An 18,305-nucleotide genomic window follows, 5' to 3' on the forward strand; every position below is an offset into this window, starting at 1 on the left:
CGGTGAGGATTAAAGAGCTAGGAATAGCAGATCAGCCTACGTGTGAGTGCTCAGAAGCCCACCAGAAGAAACAACATTCTGGTATCAATATTCAAGGCTACACTCTAATTTCAGAACTAATTTGCTATGTTCACTTCAATCAGAATAAACCAGTGACTTCCATGAAAATGGAAAAACACAGCTTAGCGCTATTACCAAGGGAAAATCCACTGAATTTCAATTTAAAAATCATCAGCAGAAGAATGTGGCTGCAGAAACACGGAACCAAGGGCCCAAACCCCCAAACTTCCACTTACTTTCCTGGATCTGGCATTTGTGTGCAGAGCAGACGCAGTGACTGGAAGCTCTTGCGGATGGAGTGGATGTTTGCCATCCCCATGAACACCACTTCACAGTTGGGGTAATATTCTGCAGGGAAAGAAGAAGACAGAGGGAAGAAAATAACAACTACCTTTCTAAAAGAGGATTTTTTTTCATTAAAACAAACCCCTGTTGCTGTGGACAGATGAAATAATCTGTTTACAGAGATTCTGTAAGTCCTTGGAGCTCGCTGGGTATTCCAGAACATGACAGCCCAGCAAAACAGGAAGCATTTAGAAAGTCCTGCTGTATTTATTTAAAATGTTTTACTGCAGGTTACAAAAAGCAGAGTACAAACCTCTGGGAATTCCTGTGCTCCAGATTCCAGAATGTTTGTAAAAAGACTGACAAATATCAAAAGATATGAAACATAAATAATATTTAATTGGTAATTTATGGATTTAAGTTAGATTTCAGATTCCTTTTCCTAAGCACTCAAAAAAGCTGAAAGGTTACTTCATCCACTGCTTTCTTCTGAGGGGAATTGTATGAGGAAGCATCACACATGTGAGAAATACTAAGAGCTCAGGAAAACAAGATACATGGAATTACTTTGGATGTGCTCAAGCAACACTGGAGGCCTGAACAGACAGGGCCATGCTCAGGGGGCACCTGAAGAGAGCCAGAAAATACCAGTTCAGTAGTTTTCCCAAGATTTAGTCTTCCCTCTGCTGTGATGCTTCAGTCTGCACAAGAATGATCACACAGTAACTAAAATTACCATTTCTACAGGAGAAAAATAATTAGGATTCAGAATCTGGGATACTGAGTGCTTGCACAAGAAAATTCAGGAGTCTGTGATGTTTTGTATCATTTGATTTCCCAACTTTTCCTAAATTTGTGTTTGGCCCAGCATTTGTTGGGCTCTTTATCAGCCCAACAAATGCTGGGCCAAACACAATGAGGGACTGCAACTCCAAGAGCAGCCTCAGACAGTATCAGACAACTTCAGAGTTTTTTTGCATTTTTACTGAATTATAACTTAAGTACAGCACAGATGAGCTATTTTTATACAGAGAATGAAGCAGACCTAGCAATACCCACAGAAAATTTAGCAGCAAAAAGCAAAACAGGTTTTATTGAAGGTGACAAGCTGTTTCAAACCTTCTCCACAGAATTAAAAAAAACAATATACTGGAAGAAAATCAAACTTCCTGTATAGTGTGCTTTTCTGTTTTGAAATCTTACTTTCTGATGAAGAATTATTTAGTGGTTTTGAGGTGTTAAATGGAAACCTGTCATTTTTTTTAAACTGGTGGCTACAGATCAAAATGCAGCTATTGCAGCAAAGACCAAAATAAAAGGTCAAAAGAGCTTTCGTTATCTTATCTGCAGTTTTTCTGTCTGGGATTTTTTTTCCAGCCTCTCCACCCATGGAATTTTAACAGGCTGCATTAATACCCAACAGTGACCATAAATAATACCTTGTTTATAAAACCACCAATTCACAAGTGCCAAAGAACACAGAATGTGGTGTTGCAACTGTATTACACATGCAAGGTGAGGCAGGATTGCAGTTGCTATGATACAAATACTGAAAAATGCTTCAGCTTTAGGGAAATGCTGAGAAGTTGTATTTTGCACAACCATTCTAGAATATTCTTCTCCTCTGCAGCCAGTGGGCTTTACACGTTCAGGGGTTTTAGACATGAGCACACTGGACACCTTTGTCTCTCTCTAGTTTATACATCTGACTCAGCAAGGGAAAGCTCTTCAGCAGATTCCACAGGGTTCAGCATTCACTGAGCACCGTGGCCAGCTGGGTTAATGGCCTGAGAACAGACTAATTAACAGCTCAACCTGCCCTCTGAAGGGCTGGGTGGGGGCTGCCACGATCCAGAACGTTCAGACAGATGAGCAGTGTACAGACAGTGCTGAAGGGTGTTGGGGAAATCACACTGGTGCAAGTCCCTTTGACTGATTGCCTGGAAAGTGCTCACCTGGGCACTCACAGCCACCTCCCTTGGCTCACCTGGGCACTCACAGCCACCTCCCTTGGCTCACCTGGGCACTCACAGCCACCCCACCTCCCTTGGCTCACCTGGGCACTCACAGCCACCTCCCTTGGCTCTGTTGGCCACGGCTGCTGCGTAAGATCGCGCATCCAAGATCAAAAGCTTCTGAGGCTGGATTGCCAAACTCTCTGCTCCTGAGGCATTGGAGATGGAGGAGTCTGGGGAGGAAGAAATGGGTGATGAGCTCAGAGGACCCTTCTGACATTGATTACAGCACGATTCCCTCAGTCCCACCATGCACATGCACTGCAGAATGGCAACTAAATAAAACAGATTTTCTCTGTTACAGCACCGGAGATTAAACTTTTACACAAAGCTCTGCCCTCGACAGAAAAACAACGGTGACAGCCTTACCAAATTCCACATCAGAGAGGTCCCCTCCGTTGGACAAATCTCTGGAACAATTCCCATTCATTAACTTGTTACTGTTGGACCTGGAGTCTGAGGCACAGGCTTTGGCTACGGACTGCACCAGGTGCTCATCGTCGGCGTTCCTCCAGCCCCACCAGCTCACCTCGGGCTGGCCGCAGCGGGAGATCACTGCCCCATTGCTCTGGTGCCTGAAAACAGGGAATACACAGTCAACAGTCAGGATGAAGAGCACAGAGGGCATAAAAAATTCAGTGGAGTGCTCCAGTAGCTTCATTCCCATCAGGGACCATCATTCAGCAGTTATCCCCAACCTGGGATTCAGCTTCCCTACAGAATGATGGGTGTCACCAGAGTCACTGACAGTGAAAACACTGAAAGCCAAAGCAAGGTCAGGAAGAGAAAACAGAGCATCTTCTTACTCAATATTCTGGCCTGTTGGCCAGTGAAAGCTGGGGAGTGTTTTGGAACAACAGGTGAGGCACGACAGAGGAATTCAACATGGATGGGGGATTACTGAGAACACCCTAACCTGGACACGGCTCTCATCTCCTGGGAGGTGACATTGAAAAAAAACTTTTTGTTTCACCCATCAGAAGAGTTAGTAGTTATTTCCTTAAATCTCACCTGGCTTCTTGTACTACGCAAAAAGAACAGACCTGAAATAATTAAAACTTACTGAACCATTGCAAACATGCTCTGAAAAAGATATGAAGACTCTCCCCTATAATCTATTCTAAAAAGAGGACTGAAAAGTATTATCACAGAAATTCCACTCACTGCCTTTGTGCTGCCACATCCCCCTGCTGCCACCAGCTCTGGGACTCGCCAGCCACTGAAGTGTTTGCAGCTGGCAGGAACAAACTTCTCCCTGACCTTGCCCAGCAGCACCCTGAAATCAGGGAGCTCAGCCCTGGGGAAAGGAGGCCCAGATGTGGGTGCAGAGAGGAGTGGCCAGAGCAGCACTCAGCACTCACAACTTCTGAGACACCTCAGAACATCTAACCCCTGCCTCATGTCCCAGCTGGAATATCTCAGCACTCATCCACATGGCTCTTCTCTGCTTAAGTCAAAGGATCACAGAAGAGTTTGGGTTGTGAAGAGTCCTAATGCTCATCCAGTGCCACCCCTGCCATGGGCAGGGACACCTTCCACTATCTCAGATTGCTCCAAGCCCTGTCCAACCTGGCCTTGGAACATTTGCAGAGATCCAGGGGCAGCCACAGCTGCTCTGGGCACCCTGTGCCAGGGCCTGCCCACCCTCCCAGGGAACAATTCCTAATTCTCCATATCCCATCCATCCCTGCCCTCTGGCAGTGGGAGCCATTCCCTGTGTCCTGCCCCTCCAGCCCTTGTCCCCAGTCCCTCTTCAGCTCTCCTGGAGCCCCTTTAGGCCCTGCAAGGGGCTCTGAGGTGTCCCTGGAGCCTTCTCCTCTCCAGGTGAGCACCCCCAGCTCTCCCAGCATGGCTCCAGAGCAGAGGGGCTCCAGTCCTTGGAGCATCTCTGTGGCCTCCTCTGGAATCTCTCGAGCAGCTCCAGGTCCCTCCTGTGCTGGGCCAGGGCTGGGGCACCTCTGCAGGCAGGGTCTCACCTGAGTGGGGCAGGAGGGCAGAATTCCCCCTTTCCCTACTACCCCAGGGCAGGGGTGCATTTCTGGGAATAACAGCTTTTCAAGCAGAGTTGCTTTTCTCACCCAGGAGTCCCCCCAGAACCCTGGATTTCCAAAGTGTGCTCCTGACAATTACAATTCCTGCATGTTATGATGCAGGAAAAGATTTTAGAGCCTTCCTGCAAACAAACTGCCCACCTCAGCTTCAGGGCAGCCAGGAGCTGTTCGCTTCCCTCTAACAAGGGAGCCCAGAGTGCTGAGGGTCAGCTTAACCTTTAAGCAAATCTTAACAGCCCTGAACAGGAAGCCAGCCCACCCAAAGCAACCAGTGTAGACTTTTTGGCTCTGAGCACTCTGATGGATGTTTCTGGAGGTGTGACAGGCTGGTTTGTGCTGTGCTGTCAGAGCTGTCACCCCCGGGTGCTGCGCGGCACCTCCTCCGCAGTGTCCCCGCGGGCACCGCGTGGGCGCCGCCACCTCCTGCTCCTCATCCAACAGCAACACAGGGACAGGCTCCGTGGTGCACAGCCTCCAAGTGATCAAACAGGCTGGGATATGGGTTTGAAGTACTTTTCATAGCTCTTTTATAATTGTTTCATATAAAATCCCTCCAGTGAGAGGAAGCACTGACACGCTGCGTTAAGCGAGGCAAAGGGAAAGCGATGCGAAGCCACAGCTCTTACACCAGGTGCCAGGCGACTGCAGGCACAGGGAAATGGATTTCTGCTGGAATTAATGGCCTTCCACAAACAGCTCTACCCATAGCAAATTAGTTCAGGAAAAAATACGTGCCAATCATTGAAAGGCCACCTAGTTCCCCGCTACGCTTGCACAAATAAAAGAAAATAAAACATCATTATATGTGTAAGAAATCTATTTTGAACAGAGCAGCTCATTTATTTTTCCATATGTTCTTCCAGATTTCATTACTACCTGCTGCAGAATAATTTTCATAGGTTCATAAAGAGTTATATTTTCATCTCCAGGTCCTTGCCTTGCATTATACAAATAATGAAGAATCATTAGGCTGGGAGATAAGCTCGTTGGTGGCTGTGCAGCCCCACCAGTGCACTGCACAAATCTGCCATGTTCAGAGGTACCAGAAATCAGCACACAATTCTAGTTAGGGGCACGCTGGAGGGCTGAGGAATTCCACTCATTCCAGCTGGACTGGCCACAGGGATAAAGAACAGCCAGTGTGATGCTGAAATCCCCAGGGACAGAGCTGGGATCTCTCAGAGGGCGTCACTCAGAGCTCAGGAACAAAACAAAACAATTCAAAAAACTTAAAGCAAAACCTCAGTGGAAAACTCCCTAGAGACAAAAAACCTGCAGCCCCCTGCAGAAACCAAGAGTAAATCAGCATTAGGTAACTCTAAAGCCCTTTACAAGCTGTTGTACAGCTGCAGGACACACGTACACCTCTGCATAGGCTTTATCCTCCCTGGAGTACAACAATAAATCCCCCAAGTCCTTGTAACCACAGAGCAGGGAGCAACAAGGAAGGGTGAACTGCTCCCTGTGCTGCATTTCTGAACCATCAGCACTGCAATGGAAATCCCTTTGTTGCACTTCAGGGATGCAACCCACAGCAGGAACACAATTTCCGTGTGCCACAGGATTCCTGGGCATGTGTGGGGGCTCACCCTCAGCAGTGCAAGGCCAAAGGACACTTCCACACAGAGAACCTTCAGGGAGGCTCTCACAATGTTGTTTCTACAAGTCAGGAGGAAGCCCTTGCTACTGTCTGCCCAAAAAATCCTAAGAGCATCCTCCATAACATTGATTTTATCTACGTAAATTATTGTTCCCAGAGAGGCTGAGGCTGTGGCTGCCCCAGCCCTGGAAGTGTCCAAGGCCAGGTTGGACAGGGCATGGAACAACCTGGGATAGTGGAAGGTGTCCCTGCCTCTGGCAGAGGGTGGAATCAGATGAGTTTTAAGTTCCCTTCATACCCAGTCTGCATTTTTGTGACTCTATGAAATATGTGAATAGGCTTAAAAATTGGAAACAGAAAGAAAAACTGCAGGGTCTGGTGTGAGATTTCTTTAGAAATCTGATCATAGAATGGAAGCAATGCTCCTGACAGTCCAATCCCCACGGAGCATTCTTGGAGCTTGTCTCCAAATCAGCCTGCTGGGCTTTTCAGCCTGGACTGCTTCACAAGGAGAATCTCCTGCTGCCAGTGTGTGTTTCTGGTCTCTGCCCCAGTGATCTGTATCTGAGACAAATGACTGGACTTATTTTTAAAAATCCAGATTACTTTTTCCCGTGAAATAAAGCAAAAAGAGGTTTAGTAATGTGATCAATACTGAAACTAAAATCATTAAGTCCCAGAATAATTTCAGTGGATAAAAAATGTTGAGTAAGCTCTTGCCCCTTAGTGAAAAAAGCTGGCTTTATGTGTGTGTGTGTATATATATATATATAAAAATATGGAATTCCAATCATAGAATCATGGAATGAGGACCTTAAAACTCATCCTGTTCCACCCCCTGCCATGGGCAGGGACACCTTCACCTAGACCAGGATGCTCCAAGCCCAGTCAAACCCAGAAATCCTCCTCCCCTCACTGCTGTGACCTCTATTAGAGCCCAGAGTGATGAACTGAATGTCTTGAAAAATCTATTACCAAATGTCAAGATAAGGGAAAAAAAAGAAATCAAAAAAGAGAAACACTTTTCTCTCACTGATTTGAAGCTCAGCAATGAATCCCCATGTGTGGTTTACCACCCAGAGCCTCAGCAGAACTGATGAAAATTGAACATGGGGACAGAACAATTTCAGTCTCTGTGGTCTTTTGACTTTTCAATTGCTCTTCTATAAACCCCTGGAAGGCAAGGTGTTCCCAGGAATGAGAACAAAGTGCTCTCCTTCTGTGCAGTGATGACAGCAGGGGGAATGCTGCCCTGGGGAAGTGTGTTTGCAGGGAAGTGTCCCCTAATTACGTGACAACTGCAGAAAAGGCCAGAATCTGAATCCAAACCCACATATAAATAATATTATTCTCCTTTATACATATATATAATATATACACACACAGATTTAGTACTGTTATAATAAAATACCTAGATTTTTAAGCGTCAACATACGCTGGAAAGCATCTTCCCCTTCCCAGAGCTGAGCAGAGGAGGCAACAACCCCTTCCCCATTCCAAAAGAGACCACACTAAACCCCTTTGTTGTTCAGAAGGAAAAGGAGGAAAGACAGGAGGATTTAAAGGTAATGGTTTGCTGCCATGAGCCAATTTGCTCTGCCTTCACCGAACAAGAACCCCTAAGCTCAGTAAATAGAGTTTTGTAGCCTACAGATCTGCTGCCCTTGGCTCCTCTGACACAAGCTCCAAGGACCTGCCAGCTTTCGTGCTCCCCATGTTCATCAGGAATGGGTGCCCAGGCTTAGGGAATATCAGCATTCATTATCTGCTAAATCCCTTTGTCATCTGATGCTTTAAAGAGATTTTAAAGATTTATGGGAGGATAACCACCCCAGGGAAGGGGCCATGGTATTAAGTGACAGGTTTATAGGATCATGGAATGGTTTGGGTGGGAACAGACCTTAAAGCTCATTCCATTCCATCCCCTGCCATGGGCAGGGACACCTTTCACAACATGTGGTTGCTCCAAGCCCTGTCCAACCTGGCCTTGGACACTTCCAGGGATGGGGCAGCCACCAAGTATCCACAAAGTTCAAAATATTTTGAAAAAACAAATAATTGTTTAATAATTTAGAATTTAATAATTCTTTAATAAAAACCAAATCCTTCTTTAACAATGTGTTTCTTATTAAAGAAGCTGCCAAAACCCAGTCTCTCAGACAAGCAGTTTTATTATGAATTGCTGGACTCAGTCTAAGGAAGGGTCTGTGTAATTAAAACTATCTAAAATATGCAGATAGAGCTAAACTGCACATTAATTTTTAATCTGAGTTTTAGATCTCCTTCAAGTAATTTTGGTATTTGTCCTTGTTTATACTGCAGTCTGAGAATCAGCCAGATGAGTCAGGGAAAAGCCAAAGGAGTACCCAGCCAGGGAGGCCATTTATCAGTCCTCCTCTGATGTCTTCATTTCCCATTTTTTCATTTTCATATTAAGAAAAGTTAAAAATCAATCTTAACTGGGGTGACTGCCCCAGGAATGATTTGCAGGAGATGCAAATGCTGAGTGCTCCTCCAGCGTGTGCTTGGAATTCTAAATACAACCCATTATTCCCACTCGGAGAGCACATGGAGCAGCTGCCTTACCCAGAGCAGCCTGAGCACCTCCCAAACCTCCCAGTCATGAGTTACTCCAGCTTTCCTTTGCCAGGACTGCCCCTGTGCAGCCTGGAGAAGGCTGCTGCAGCTGCTCCTCACCTGTACACCACGGCAGGGATGCGCTTCCAGGAGCGGAAGCTGGCCACGCTCTCCAGCTCCTTGTCGGTGATCCAGGCAGGAACGATGATCTCCTGGGGGTAGCTGCCACACAGCCTGGGGGAAAGGGAGCAAGGTCAGGCCTGTGGAGCAGCTCCAGGCTTCCCAGAGTGCACAAGGCAGCACTGGAGGAACCTGACAGCCCTTCTGCTAATTCCTGCTTCCCTGGATGTTAATAAACTCCCTTTCTCCAGCATTAAATGTGGAGGTTTGGATTTTTCTCCTTCCCTCGACTTGCAGAGGCCAAAGCAGATTCCTCCTGCAGGGACACCAGCCCTCAGCTGGGAGTCATTATCCTGCACAGGCAGAGCACTCCAACTGCTCCATCACAAAGTGTTCCAGCTGGGTTTGCTCTGAGCTGGAGCAGGGGTCAGCCAGAACACCCTGTTTCCCCAGCTGGGGATCACAGAGCACCCTCCTCTGCTCCAGAGCCTAAACAGGGCTTTTGTCTGTACTCTGAGTACCTCAGAAAGTGTTTCCTCTTACTTATTCATCTACAAATTTACCTCTTCCAAATGTGTTTGGGCTTTTTTGTTTTTAAATACATGTCTTTGTAGCAAGTTAGACAATAATAAACAATAAAAAATGTCTTCAAAAGTTCAAACTCCACTCTTTGCTCACTTAAGATCTCCCTTAGAATGCTTTTTCTCTAAAAAGCCACATCAAAACCTGGTATTTCCAAGCCTAAAAAAATGCAGCAGCTAATAAAACATTAAATAATTTAAAGCACATTTTTTCTATAAATCAACAACAAAAAAAAAAAAATCGGATTGTCCCTTCTTGGGAACTGTAGAAGTTGAAAAAAGTTTCAGTAACTGAGTGTTTTGAGATGCAGTTTGGCTGTGGAGCAGCAGCCCCAGAACTCACTTGTACTTCTCATTGATGTTGGAAATCCTCCAGGCATTGTTCATATCAAACCCCATCCGCTCCACTTCGTTCTTAAACCTGGAAGTTACATGTTCTCCTGGGGACCAAGAGCACAGGGGAAATGAATGGGAAATAAGGAATTAGGATTCCTACTTTGCAGAACAGAGAAAAGCAGCACATCCCTCAGTCCAAAGCCACCAGCTGCATTTCACAGCCTCATTCTGACATTTGCACTGACATCTCTCCCTGGCCAACTCTCCAGCAATGCCAGAGTCCAACAAGGAGTTTTAGCCTGAAATTACCAACTTCTGGAAATTCATATAAAAAACAATGCTGCAGACAGAACCAAGGACATCAGCAAAGGAACTGAGATCCATCAGCAATCCAAGTGGGATGCTCAGAAGTTCTGAACAATTTTCTATCAATGAGAAGAATGTGAGGCTCTGGTGAAAAAGGGTAAGACCTGGAATGTGCCCTGGAGCGTGGGCAATCCTTTGAATATGCATTTCCAGCCCCAGGTTTCCTGTATGGCTGGAGGCAAGTGCTGTCATTTATCCTTCATCTCAGTTTCCCTCATAAATTGGACATTATTCTTTTGTGAGTCATGTGGAGATAGAGAGGTAAAATACATAAATGATTGTTTGACACAAATATCAGTCACAAGAGCCTCACAAATTCCTGGATTAATACATTAAAGGAAGTGGAATGAGCCCCATTTATTTCCTAGACACCTTTGCTTTAAAGTCTCAAAATACAATTGAAAAATATACAACTGCAATAAAGAATAAGACGACAGAAAGTCTGGAAAATGAGACAAAATTTCCAGGTTTCCAGGGCTAAGAGAAGTGCTAAATTTAATGAGCATGTGAGCAGCACTAGATAAGTGATTCTGAAAGTCCATCCATTGCTTGTCTCTTTAAATTACTGTAGCATTAAATCCTGAGGCAGAGCAGCACCCAAGGGGGGAAAAATCTGCTGAAAAATTAATGCTTTAAGTATTACATCTTTCCATTAAATATTTTAGAAAATCCTTAAAGTCTTTCAATCCCCCAGATATCTGAAGATACATATTCAAACCCAAGATATAAATGCACATGTCTGAAATTATTTTTAATGCCATGTTACAGAACAATTAGAAATAAATATAAATAGGTAAATTAGGAATATAGACAGCAGCCTAATTACAGGACTTAATTAACTACAGTGTTATAAAGATCCTTTGTCAAGAGCAGAGGTGGAATTGGACAACACATTCCAGCCAGGCAACAACCTCTGCCAGATTTGTCCTTAGCAGTGACTTTTTAAATTTAAAAATCACACAAATTCTTTTACTGGAGCACCACAAGAATGGGCTTCCCCATCACTGCTCCTTAAAACTTCTGCTACAACCTTCAGGATTTTTTTTTTGATAGCAAATGAGAATATTGGAAATATCCCAAATCAATGCTGCTCAGCCTGGTGGGTTTTAAGACAAACACATAAAGCCACATGAAAATCATATATTCTGTTTGATTTTTCCCTCTTAATTTTTAGCTACTGTGCAGCCACAGGTTTTTCTCTTGGAAACAAAACCCCAACCTTAATATTTTGCCCATTTATCCTGAGTTGCTGGTATTTTAAGAGGCACTTTGAGCCAACATTGATAATATTTAGAAGCATCCCAACCCACTCTCAAAATCCCAGGGAATACAGGCTGGGTATTTTGTGGGCTTGTGCTTCCTATTAAAGCTGACCCTGTGAGCCACAGCCTGGATCTCTACTATAGGCACTGGTAACATATTTTTCCCAGAAAATGTGTTCTGTTGACACTTGGATGGATTTTGAAGCACTTTAGTACTTTTGTCTGTATCTACCAAATAATGAGCTCCTTGGACATAGAGGAGAAATGCCAATGTCTTTGGATTGACTTCTTCAGCCACATTCACACTGATTTATTTCAGCTATAATTCAGCTCTTTAAAGGAGAACATCTACCCCCAGCCACAGGCAGCTACAGAGAGATAAAGTTATATTAAAGAAAATTATTTGATAGACAAAGCTGCAAGAAAAAAAATTGATCGATAAAAATTAATAAAACGGTAAATGTTGCTTCTTGTCCCTGGAAATGTCCAAGGCCAGGTTGGACTTGGAACAACCTGGTCTAGTGGAAGATGTCCCTGCCCATGGCAGAGGGTGGAATGGGATGGGCTTTAAGGTCCCTTCCAATCCAAACCATTCCATGATTCCATGATTATCCTAACCTAGCATCAGGCTGAAGTCTCTCTGTTTCAGCAGAGAGAGGAAGAGGGAGACTCAGCAAGACTTCCACAGGTCTGCCAGCTCCCATTTCCCAAATTTAGTAAAGAGGGAAAAGCCCTGGGTGTGAAACTCTGCTCTGAGGAGATTTTTGCATTTTCCAGGAGCTGCTAATGAAGTGTGTGAAGAGGAACAGGGCCAGGGAGCCCCTCCTGCCACTGTGTGATCCTTGTTCCTCCCCAGACACCACAGACATGAGAACCTGTGCCAGGCTCCAGAGCAGCTTCAGCAGCAAGGACAGAATCCCAGGAACATCTCTCAGCCTGCTAACTGGGACACTTCCCTGAGGCAGTGAATTGTGACTGACAGGAATCCCAGAGTGCCTGAAATCAGATTTCTTATACTCAATCAAGTGCTAAAACCACCAGCATGCCAAGCTTGAGCTTCATTTACTTGTGGGCTTCTAAAGCTCTGCAGCAAAGATGGTATTCCACTGAAAAAGATCACTGCCTGTGGCTGTGAATGAACCCAGGAGTAGCTCAGGGGCTCTCTTCTCCTCCCCAGCATCCATCTTAGAGATCAGTGTTCCAGACAAAAAATGTGGCAACCAACCCAGAAGGGTTTAGACTGAAATCTGCTGCCGTGCTAAGTGAAATGCTGTTGGCTCCACACCTGACTGAATCAAACCCACCCCAGTAATTCCCTGGGGATATCAGGTGCTGCTCTGGAGATCCCAAAGCTGTTCCCACATACCTGGCCGACACAAGTCCCCGTGCTGCTCCTTCTCACTGGCATAAACCTCCATGCACCAGGCGTGGTAGGCGAAGGAGAACAGGTCCTCTATCTTGGACGGGGGGCGGATGGCATTGTTCAGCCTCTTCAGCCAGTCCTGACACTGCTCAAAGGTGGAAAACTGACACCTGGCCCAGAGACAAACATCCAAGGGTGACTTTCAGTAGGAGAAGCCACTCTAGAAGGTGACAGGCTGAGCATGAAAAGCTCTGTGAGAGCATAAAGTGAGGATAAAGACTTTATTGACAACTTAGCTCTGCTTCCATGTGCACTCTAATGGGAAGCAAAATGAAACCTGAGGAATGAGTAAAGAAACACTTAAGGAGTCAGGATTGACTAAGCAGCAATATTCTGTGACTGGGAATAACCAGGGTGTGCCCTGCCAGGAATAAGGGGGACATTTCTCCATGTGTTACCTATAAAACCAAGCAAAGATCATTGAGGTCAAAGACAGGAATGTGTTACAGCCCCTTCTGACTGCTGGATCAGGGGAAACTCAGAAAACTACCCCTCACATTATCATCTACATAATAGAACTATAACCACAGTCCTGTAAACAAGAACAGGCTGAGAGCTGGGGGTGCTCACCTGGAGAGGAGAAGGCTCCAGGGAGAGCTCAGAGCCCTTGCAGGGCCTGAAGGAGCTCCAGGAGAGCTGGAGAGGGACTGGGGACAAGGGATGGAGGGACAGGACACAGGGAATGGCTCCCACTGCCAGAGGGCAGGGATGGATGGGAGATTGGGAATTGGGAATTGTTCCCTGGCAGGGTGGGCAGGCCCTGGCACAGGGTGCCCAGAGCAGCTGGGGCTGCCCCTGGATCCCTGGCAGTGCCCAAGGCCAGGCTGGACAGGGATTGGAACAATGTGGGCTGGTGGGACATGGTGCCCATGGTGGAATGAGATGGGTTTTAAGATCCTTTTAAAACCCTTCTCTTTCTGGCTTTGTTGGGAAGCACTGAGTGAGCTTTGCCCAATGTTACAGACTAACAACAAGCAGAAAGAATATTCCCAGCACAGGAGAAATCAATCTTCAAAGCAGTGTATTAAAATTACATTAGCTTTTCTTTTCAAAGAGGATTCCAGGACTCTTCAGAATAAAGGGGTGGAAATAAACCAATGATTTATTTTGCTCTGACGTTTTTCTTTAAGATTTTATAGTTATTAAATACTGCCCAAGTATTTCCATTCTCCTCAGTCCTGGTTAATGATGGCATCTGCATTCCCTGGGGGCAGATTTATCTCCCCTACCTGCAAATAGCTCAGAGCCACAACCTGGAAGGGAAAAGCCATGTCCAACATCTCCCAGGAGCTGTGAGGAACTGCAGCCTGAGGTGTTTATTTATTTCCCATCACTGACTGTAAAGCAAGCCCAGACTACTCACTGAGACAGGATAATTCTCTATTAAACATCCACACTCAGACAAGATACATCTCACCCTAAATTCCTTCTAAATTCTTTTGAAGTTAGTGGTGTAAATAACAAGTATTATCTCCACTTGAATTCTATTCTCAAAATACAAAGTTTGCTCATGAAAAAGAACAAGAATATATTCTAACTCTCCTGTCTCAGTCCCAGACTTCACCATCTCCCAACCATCACCAAGCCCTCAGTCGTGGAGATGCAATTTTGGGAGAAAATTGATAAGGATGGCAAAAATACAAATAATTTGTATTCATTCAACAATTGAAGGGGAAAAACAAATTAATGTAGGGAAGAAGGGTGACTTTCTTAAATGTCAGGAGCTACAAGTGAAGAGGAAGTTAAACATTGAATTCAAATTAAACTAAATATTACCTCTGAAGTAAAATCAGTCCTGGTAAAAAACAGCCTTTCAGGAAGCAGCTGACCTGTTAAACATTCTGAGTGCTCAGAGATGGCTGGGGCTCCTTTCATTACACAAAAGGTACAGCCAGCAAACATTTAATCAAAAAGAAATGTTCCTTTCTTCTTAATTAAAGTTCATAGATCAAAATTAATTTCTGCAGCAGAAAAATTAAAAAAAAAAAACCAGCAAGGAGCAGCTCAGGTTGGGCAGCTCAGAGAGCCCTGGAGTCTGGGGAAGGACAGCCAGGAGTTACTGCTGCCTGCACACCTGGATTTACCACCTTCCTTCACTTTCCCTTCCCTTATTCCCTCATCTTCTTTTCCAGGAGCCTACCATGCCTCAAGGATAGTGAGTGCACTCTCAAAGATGTTGAGAATGCAGGGTGGATGAAGCCTCAAACCCCAAATCTTGATAAAACTCATTTGCAATGTGTCTATCAGTGGCTTTATCTACTTCTGTACCTATTGATATGGAAATATTGATATAACTATAATCTATTGAAGCAATGTATTCTAACTGATTGCAAAGTGCGACTGAAATTAATTTCAAAACAAAACCAACATCAGCCACGTGGGCTCAGAGCAAGGTTTGCTGCTGTCCTGAATCACAACAATGAGACACACAGCCCTCCTTGTATAAAAATCAGACAAAATAAAAAACTTTTGAAGGAAATCAAGTAAGAAACCCCATTTCCTTGAACCATCCCAGCTGCCCATGGCAGTAAATTCCCCTCCCTTTACCACTGAGCCTCTCCTACCTGATAACCTTGCAGTCCTTGCAAGTCAAATGAAGCTGGAATATATCCCGGCACTCCACACTCTCAATGAGCTGCAATGGAACCTGCAATTAAACACACCAGATTATTGCATTTCTGCAGCACTAACAGCAATTCCTTTGCATATCTCACAAGGATTTATTGCAGGCTACATGGAGTCTGAAGAGAGGAAAACAAATGAATCCACGAGGAATTACTTCAGCAGTTCTGAGGTTTGGTACCAGGTATTCATATTCCAGCTCCAGCTCTGTGGAGTCCAAAAGCCTTAAGGGATCCCATGGAAGCACCTGGGAAGGCTGCAGGAAAGGCAGCAGAAACTCCAGCTCCTCTCTCATGGAAGCAGTTTTCTCTCTTATAGGTCTAAATTTAGGAATCTTAATATATTTTTAGCTGATGGTGTTCAAAAAGAACTGCTAAGAAAGATCCCCTTAACAGATTGCTGCAGTCTGGATGATTTTCTCAATATTTGCTCCTCAGGGAAAAACCCTTTGGCCTGTTTAGATCAACACTTGTAATGGAAGCAGCCAAATTTGGAGTGATAATGCTGAATCTTTCCCAGTTAAAGTGGAGTTATAGACACTTCTGTTTCCTGGCATGTTTAACCAGCAGCAAGCTGGTCAGGCAACACATGAGAGCACACGCAAGTATCTTTAAAGATGAGAAAAGCCACAAGATGAAAATATTAATTTTCAGTATTACTTTTGGAACTTTACCCGAGATGGGTAAATTACATTATTGCCTTAAATGAACAGAAGTCATAAATAACTGTCTAAATTTAGCTAATACCTGTAATTAATGTGAAGCACAAAGCTGTTTGAATTGTTGAGTAGATTATATGGACATTGCACAAGGCAGTAAAACCTCTGCTATCCTTTAGTAACATTCCAATACTCTGATTTTTGCCATCACAGCACTAAGATCCAGCAGTTTAAGGTCTGGCTTGGGGCCCACAAGATGTGGCTGGAAGAGCCAGGCCTTCTTCATATGCTTGGGCAAGCCCTTGAAGGTCACCTCCAATCAAAGCTTCAGGATAAGGAATTGAGACAGCATCTTCTCAGGCACCACAAAGCTCAAAAAGCACCTCATTTAGGTGGAATGAAAAAAAGGAAATTAACTACAACCAGCAGGCAAGGAAAAGCGATATCTCAAAAATACAAACCAAGGGAAAACCTCCTCTGAGCAGGGAGATGCCTGGAGCGAGCTCAGGGCAGATGCTGAGCCCAGGAGAGGGGAGAGAGCTCTGCTGGCTCTGGGAAGGCAGGCACAGCTCAGGGCAGCACCCCAGACAGAGCCCAGAGCGTTCTCAGATCTCTGCCCAGAGCTCACAGCCCCCAGCTACAACAGGCAGGGATTTTTTAATGCTCAGCCTTTCCCTAGCCCACGTCAGACCAGAGCAGAGGCAGCCCTGGAGCCACCCACCCTCCCCTGCTGTGCTCCTCCTGCTGTAACTGGACATTAAATGACAGAAAACCCATGGACAGCACTTGGCAAGAGGCTGTCTGACTCCACAGCCCAGTAGTTTGCATTTTCAAATCTGGATTTTAAATAAAGCTGGAGCTTGAATTTCTGTCCGTGTTTTCAGCACTGGTTGAGATCTGTGACAGAACCAGTGACACGAAGGGGGCAGGAGATGAGGAATCCCTCCTGTGAGAGCCCCTCTGAGCCCTCCCTAAGATCTGTGACAGAACCAGTGACATGAAGGGGGCAGGAAATGAGGAATCCCTCCTGTGAGAGCCCCTCTGAGCCCTCCCCAAGCTCAGCCTGACTGTGGCTGACTCCACCAAAGCAGCAGGACTGGAGTGCAGCACAGACCACAGCAAGTGCTCTGTTCCACAGCTGATCCCTGCATTTCACCTGCTCATTCCTTCCAAGCCTCCTCTTGCTTGACCCCAGTCTGCCAGGCAGGTAAATTGTCAGAGGGACAGGAATGGAGCTCAGACTGGAGAATCTTCCAGCCTGTCTTCATGAGTGGACAGCCCCACACAGACCTATGAATAATTCCCAGGAGGAATTTCTCCATGGAAAGGGTGCTCAGGCCTTGGCAGGGGCTGCCAGGGAGGTCTGGAGTGCCCATCCCTGGAGGTGCCCAAGGAAGGACTGGATGTGGCACTCAGTGCTCTGGGCTGGGGACAAGGTGGCCATTTGGCACAGGATGGACTTGGCAGCCTGGGAGGGCTTTTCCAACTGAAATGGTTCTAAAATAACTTATTTAAATCTACCACTGAGTTAAATGGCACCAACACGGAAAGTAAAGCATCTTTCCCAGCTGAGTCAAGATTCCAGACTTGCTTTTTGAGCCCAGTTATCTTTTTATTCCCCAAGCCCTGTTTTATTCTGCTTTTTTCTCATGCCCATCTTCATTTAAGCAGTTCTCCACCTTTTCCCTCCTCCTGGCATTCTGCTTGTGGCTCCTCTTCCTTCTGTCTGCACTCTAATGACAAACTAATTCTTCTCCTACTGCATTATTTTTAATTTCCTTTTTCCAAAGTCACTTCTTGTTCCCTGCCCTTTCCCTGTGCCCTCTGCTCCCTAGCCATCCATTCCCCTCCACCAGCCCACCTGTGATTCCCTCACAATCTGCAGCTTTTTCTTCAGGACAACCTTCCCATTAATCTTTTTAATTTTCCTTCCCAGTCATAAAAATCTGTCCTGTGGTCCTCTTGTGTTTTCAATCTCCTTCTTGGCCATTATTCTTTCCCCAGCAAAGCTCTGTGGAATTATCTCCTGTCATTGCCTCCCTCCCTGATAACCTTCCCTTCCCACTGCTCATCCTTCTGGCTGTGCCAGAGCCCGTTCCTGGGAGAGCCATCAATTCTATCTGCAGGCACTTCCCTCTAATAATGGCATGGAAACCAGGCAGGGAAAGCAATCACTTTTGCTTTTATAAGAATAAACATGCATTGTTATCTGAGGCAAATTACATCCCATTATAGGGAGTACAGGAGCATCCTGCTCTTGCAGTATCTCCCCACTGTCTCTTATTTAAAATTATCTCATTTTAAGTAACAGCAACATTCTACAACTCCAACTTTTTATTTTTGAGGAGT

General features: G+C 45.3%; 1 protein-coding gene across 6 annotated transcripts in view; it reads right to left on the minus strand.

Annotated features, from left to right (window-relative positions):
- MTMR3 (myotubularin related protein 3) overlaps nt 1-18,305 on the minus strand; it is a 74,591-nt gene that overhangs the window by 16,024 nt on the left and 40,262 nt on the right. For all 6 annotated transcript variants that reach the window (XM_084217482.1, XM_084217481.1, XM_084217479.1 and 3 more), the window contains 7 exons: nt 15,241-15,323; nt 12,620-12,786; nt 9,633-9,729; nt 8,709-8,822; nt 2,730-2,935; nt 2,402-2,533; nt 297-408 (listed from right to left, as the gene is read on the minus strand). In XM_084217482.1, the coding sequence (XP_084073608.1) occupies nt 297-408; nt 2,402-2,533; nt 2,730-2,935; nt 8,709-8,822; nt 9,633-9,729; nt 12,620-12,786; nt 15,241-15,323 (911 nt within the window). The remainder of the gene's footprint in view (nt 1-296; nt 409-2,401; nt 2,534-2,729; nt 2,936-8,708; nt 8,823-9,632; nt 9,730-12,619; nt 12,787-15,240; nt 15,324-18,305) is intronic.

Source organism: Fringilla coelebs (genome assembly GCF_963513975.1).
Source record: "Fringilla coelebs genome assembly, chromosome: 17".
NCBI classification, from domain to species: domain Eukaryota; kingdom Metazoa; phylum Chordata; class Aves; order Passeriformes; family Fringillidae; genus Fringilla; species Fringilla coelebs.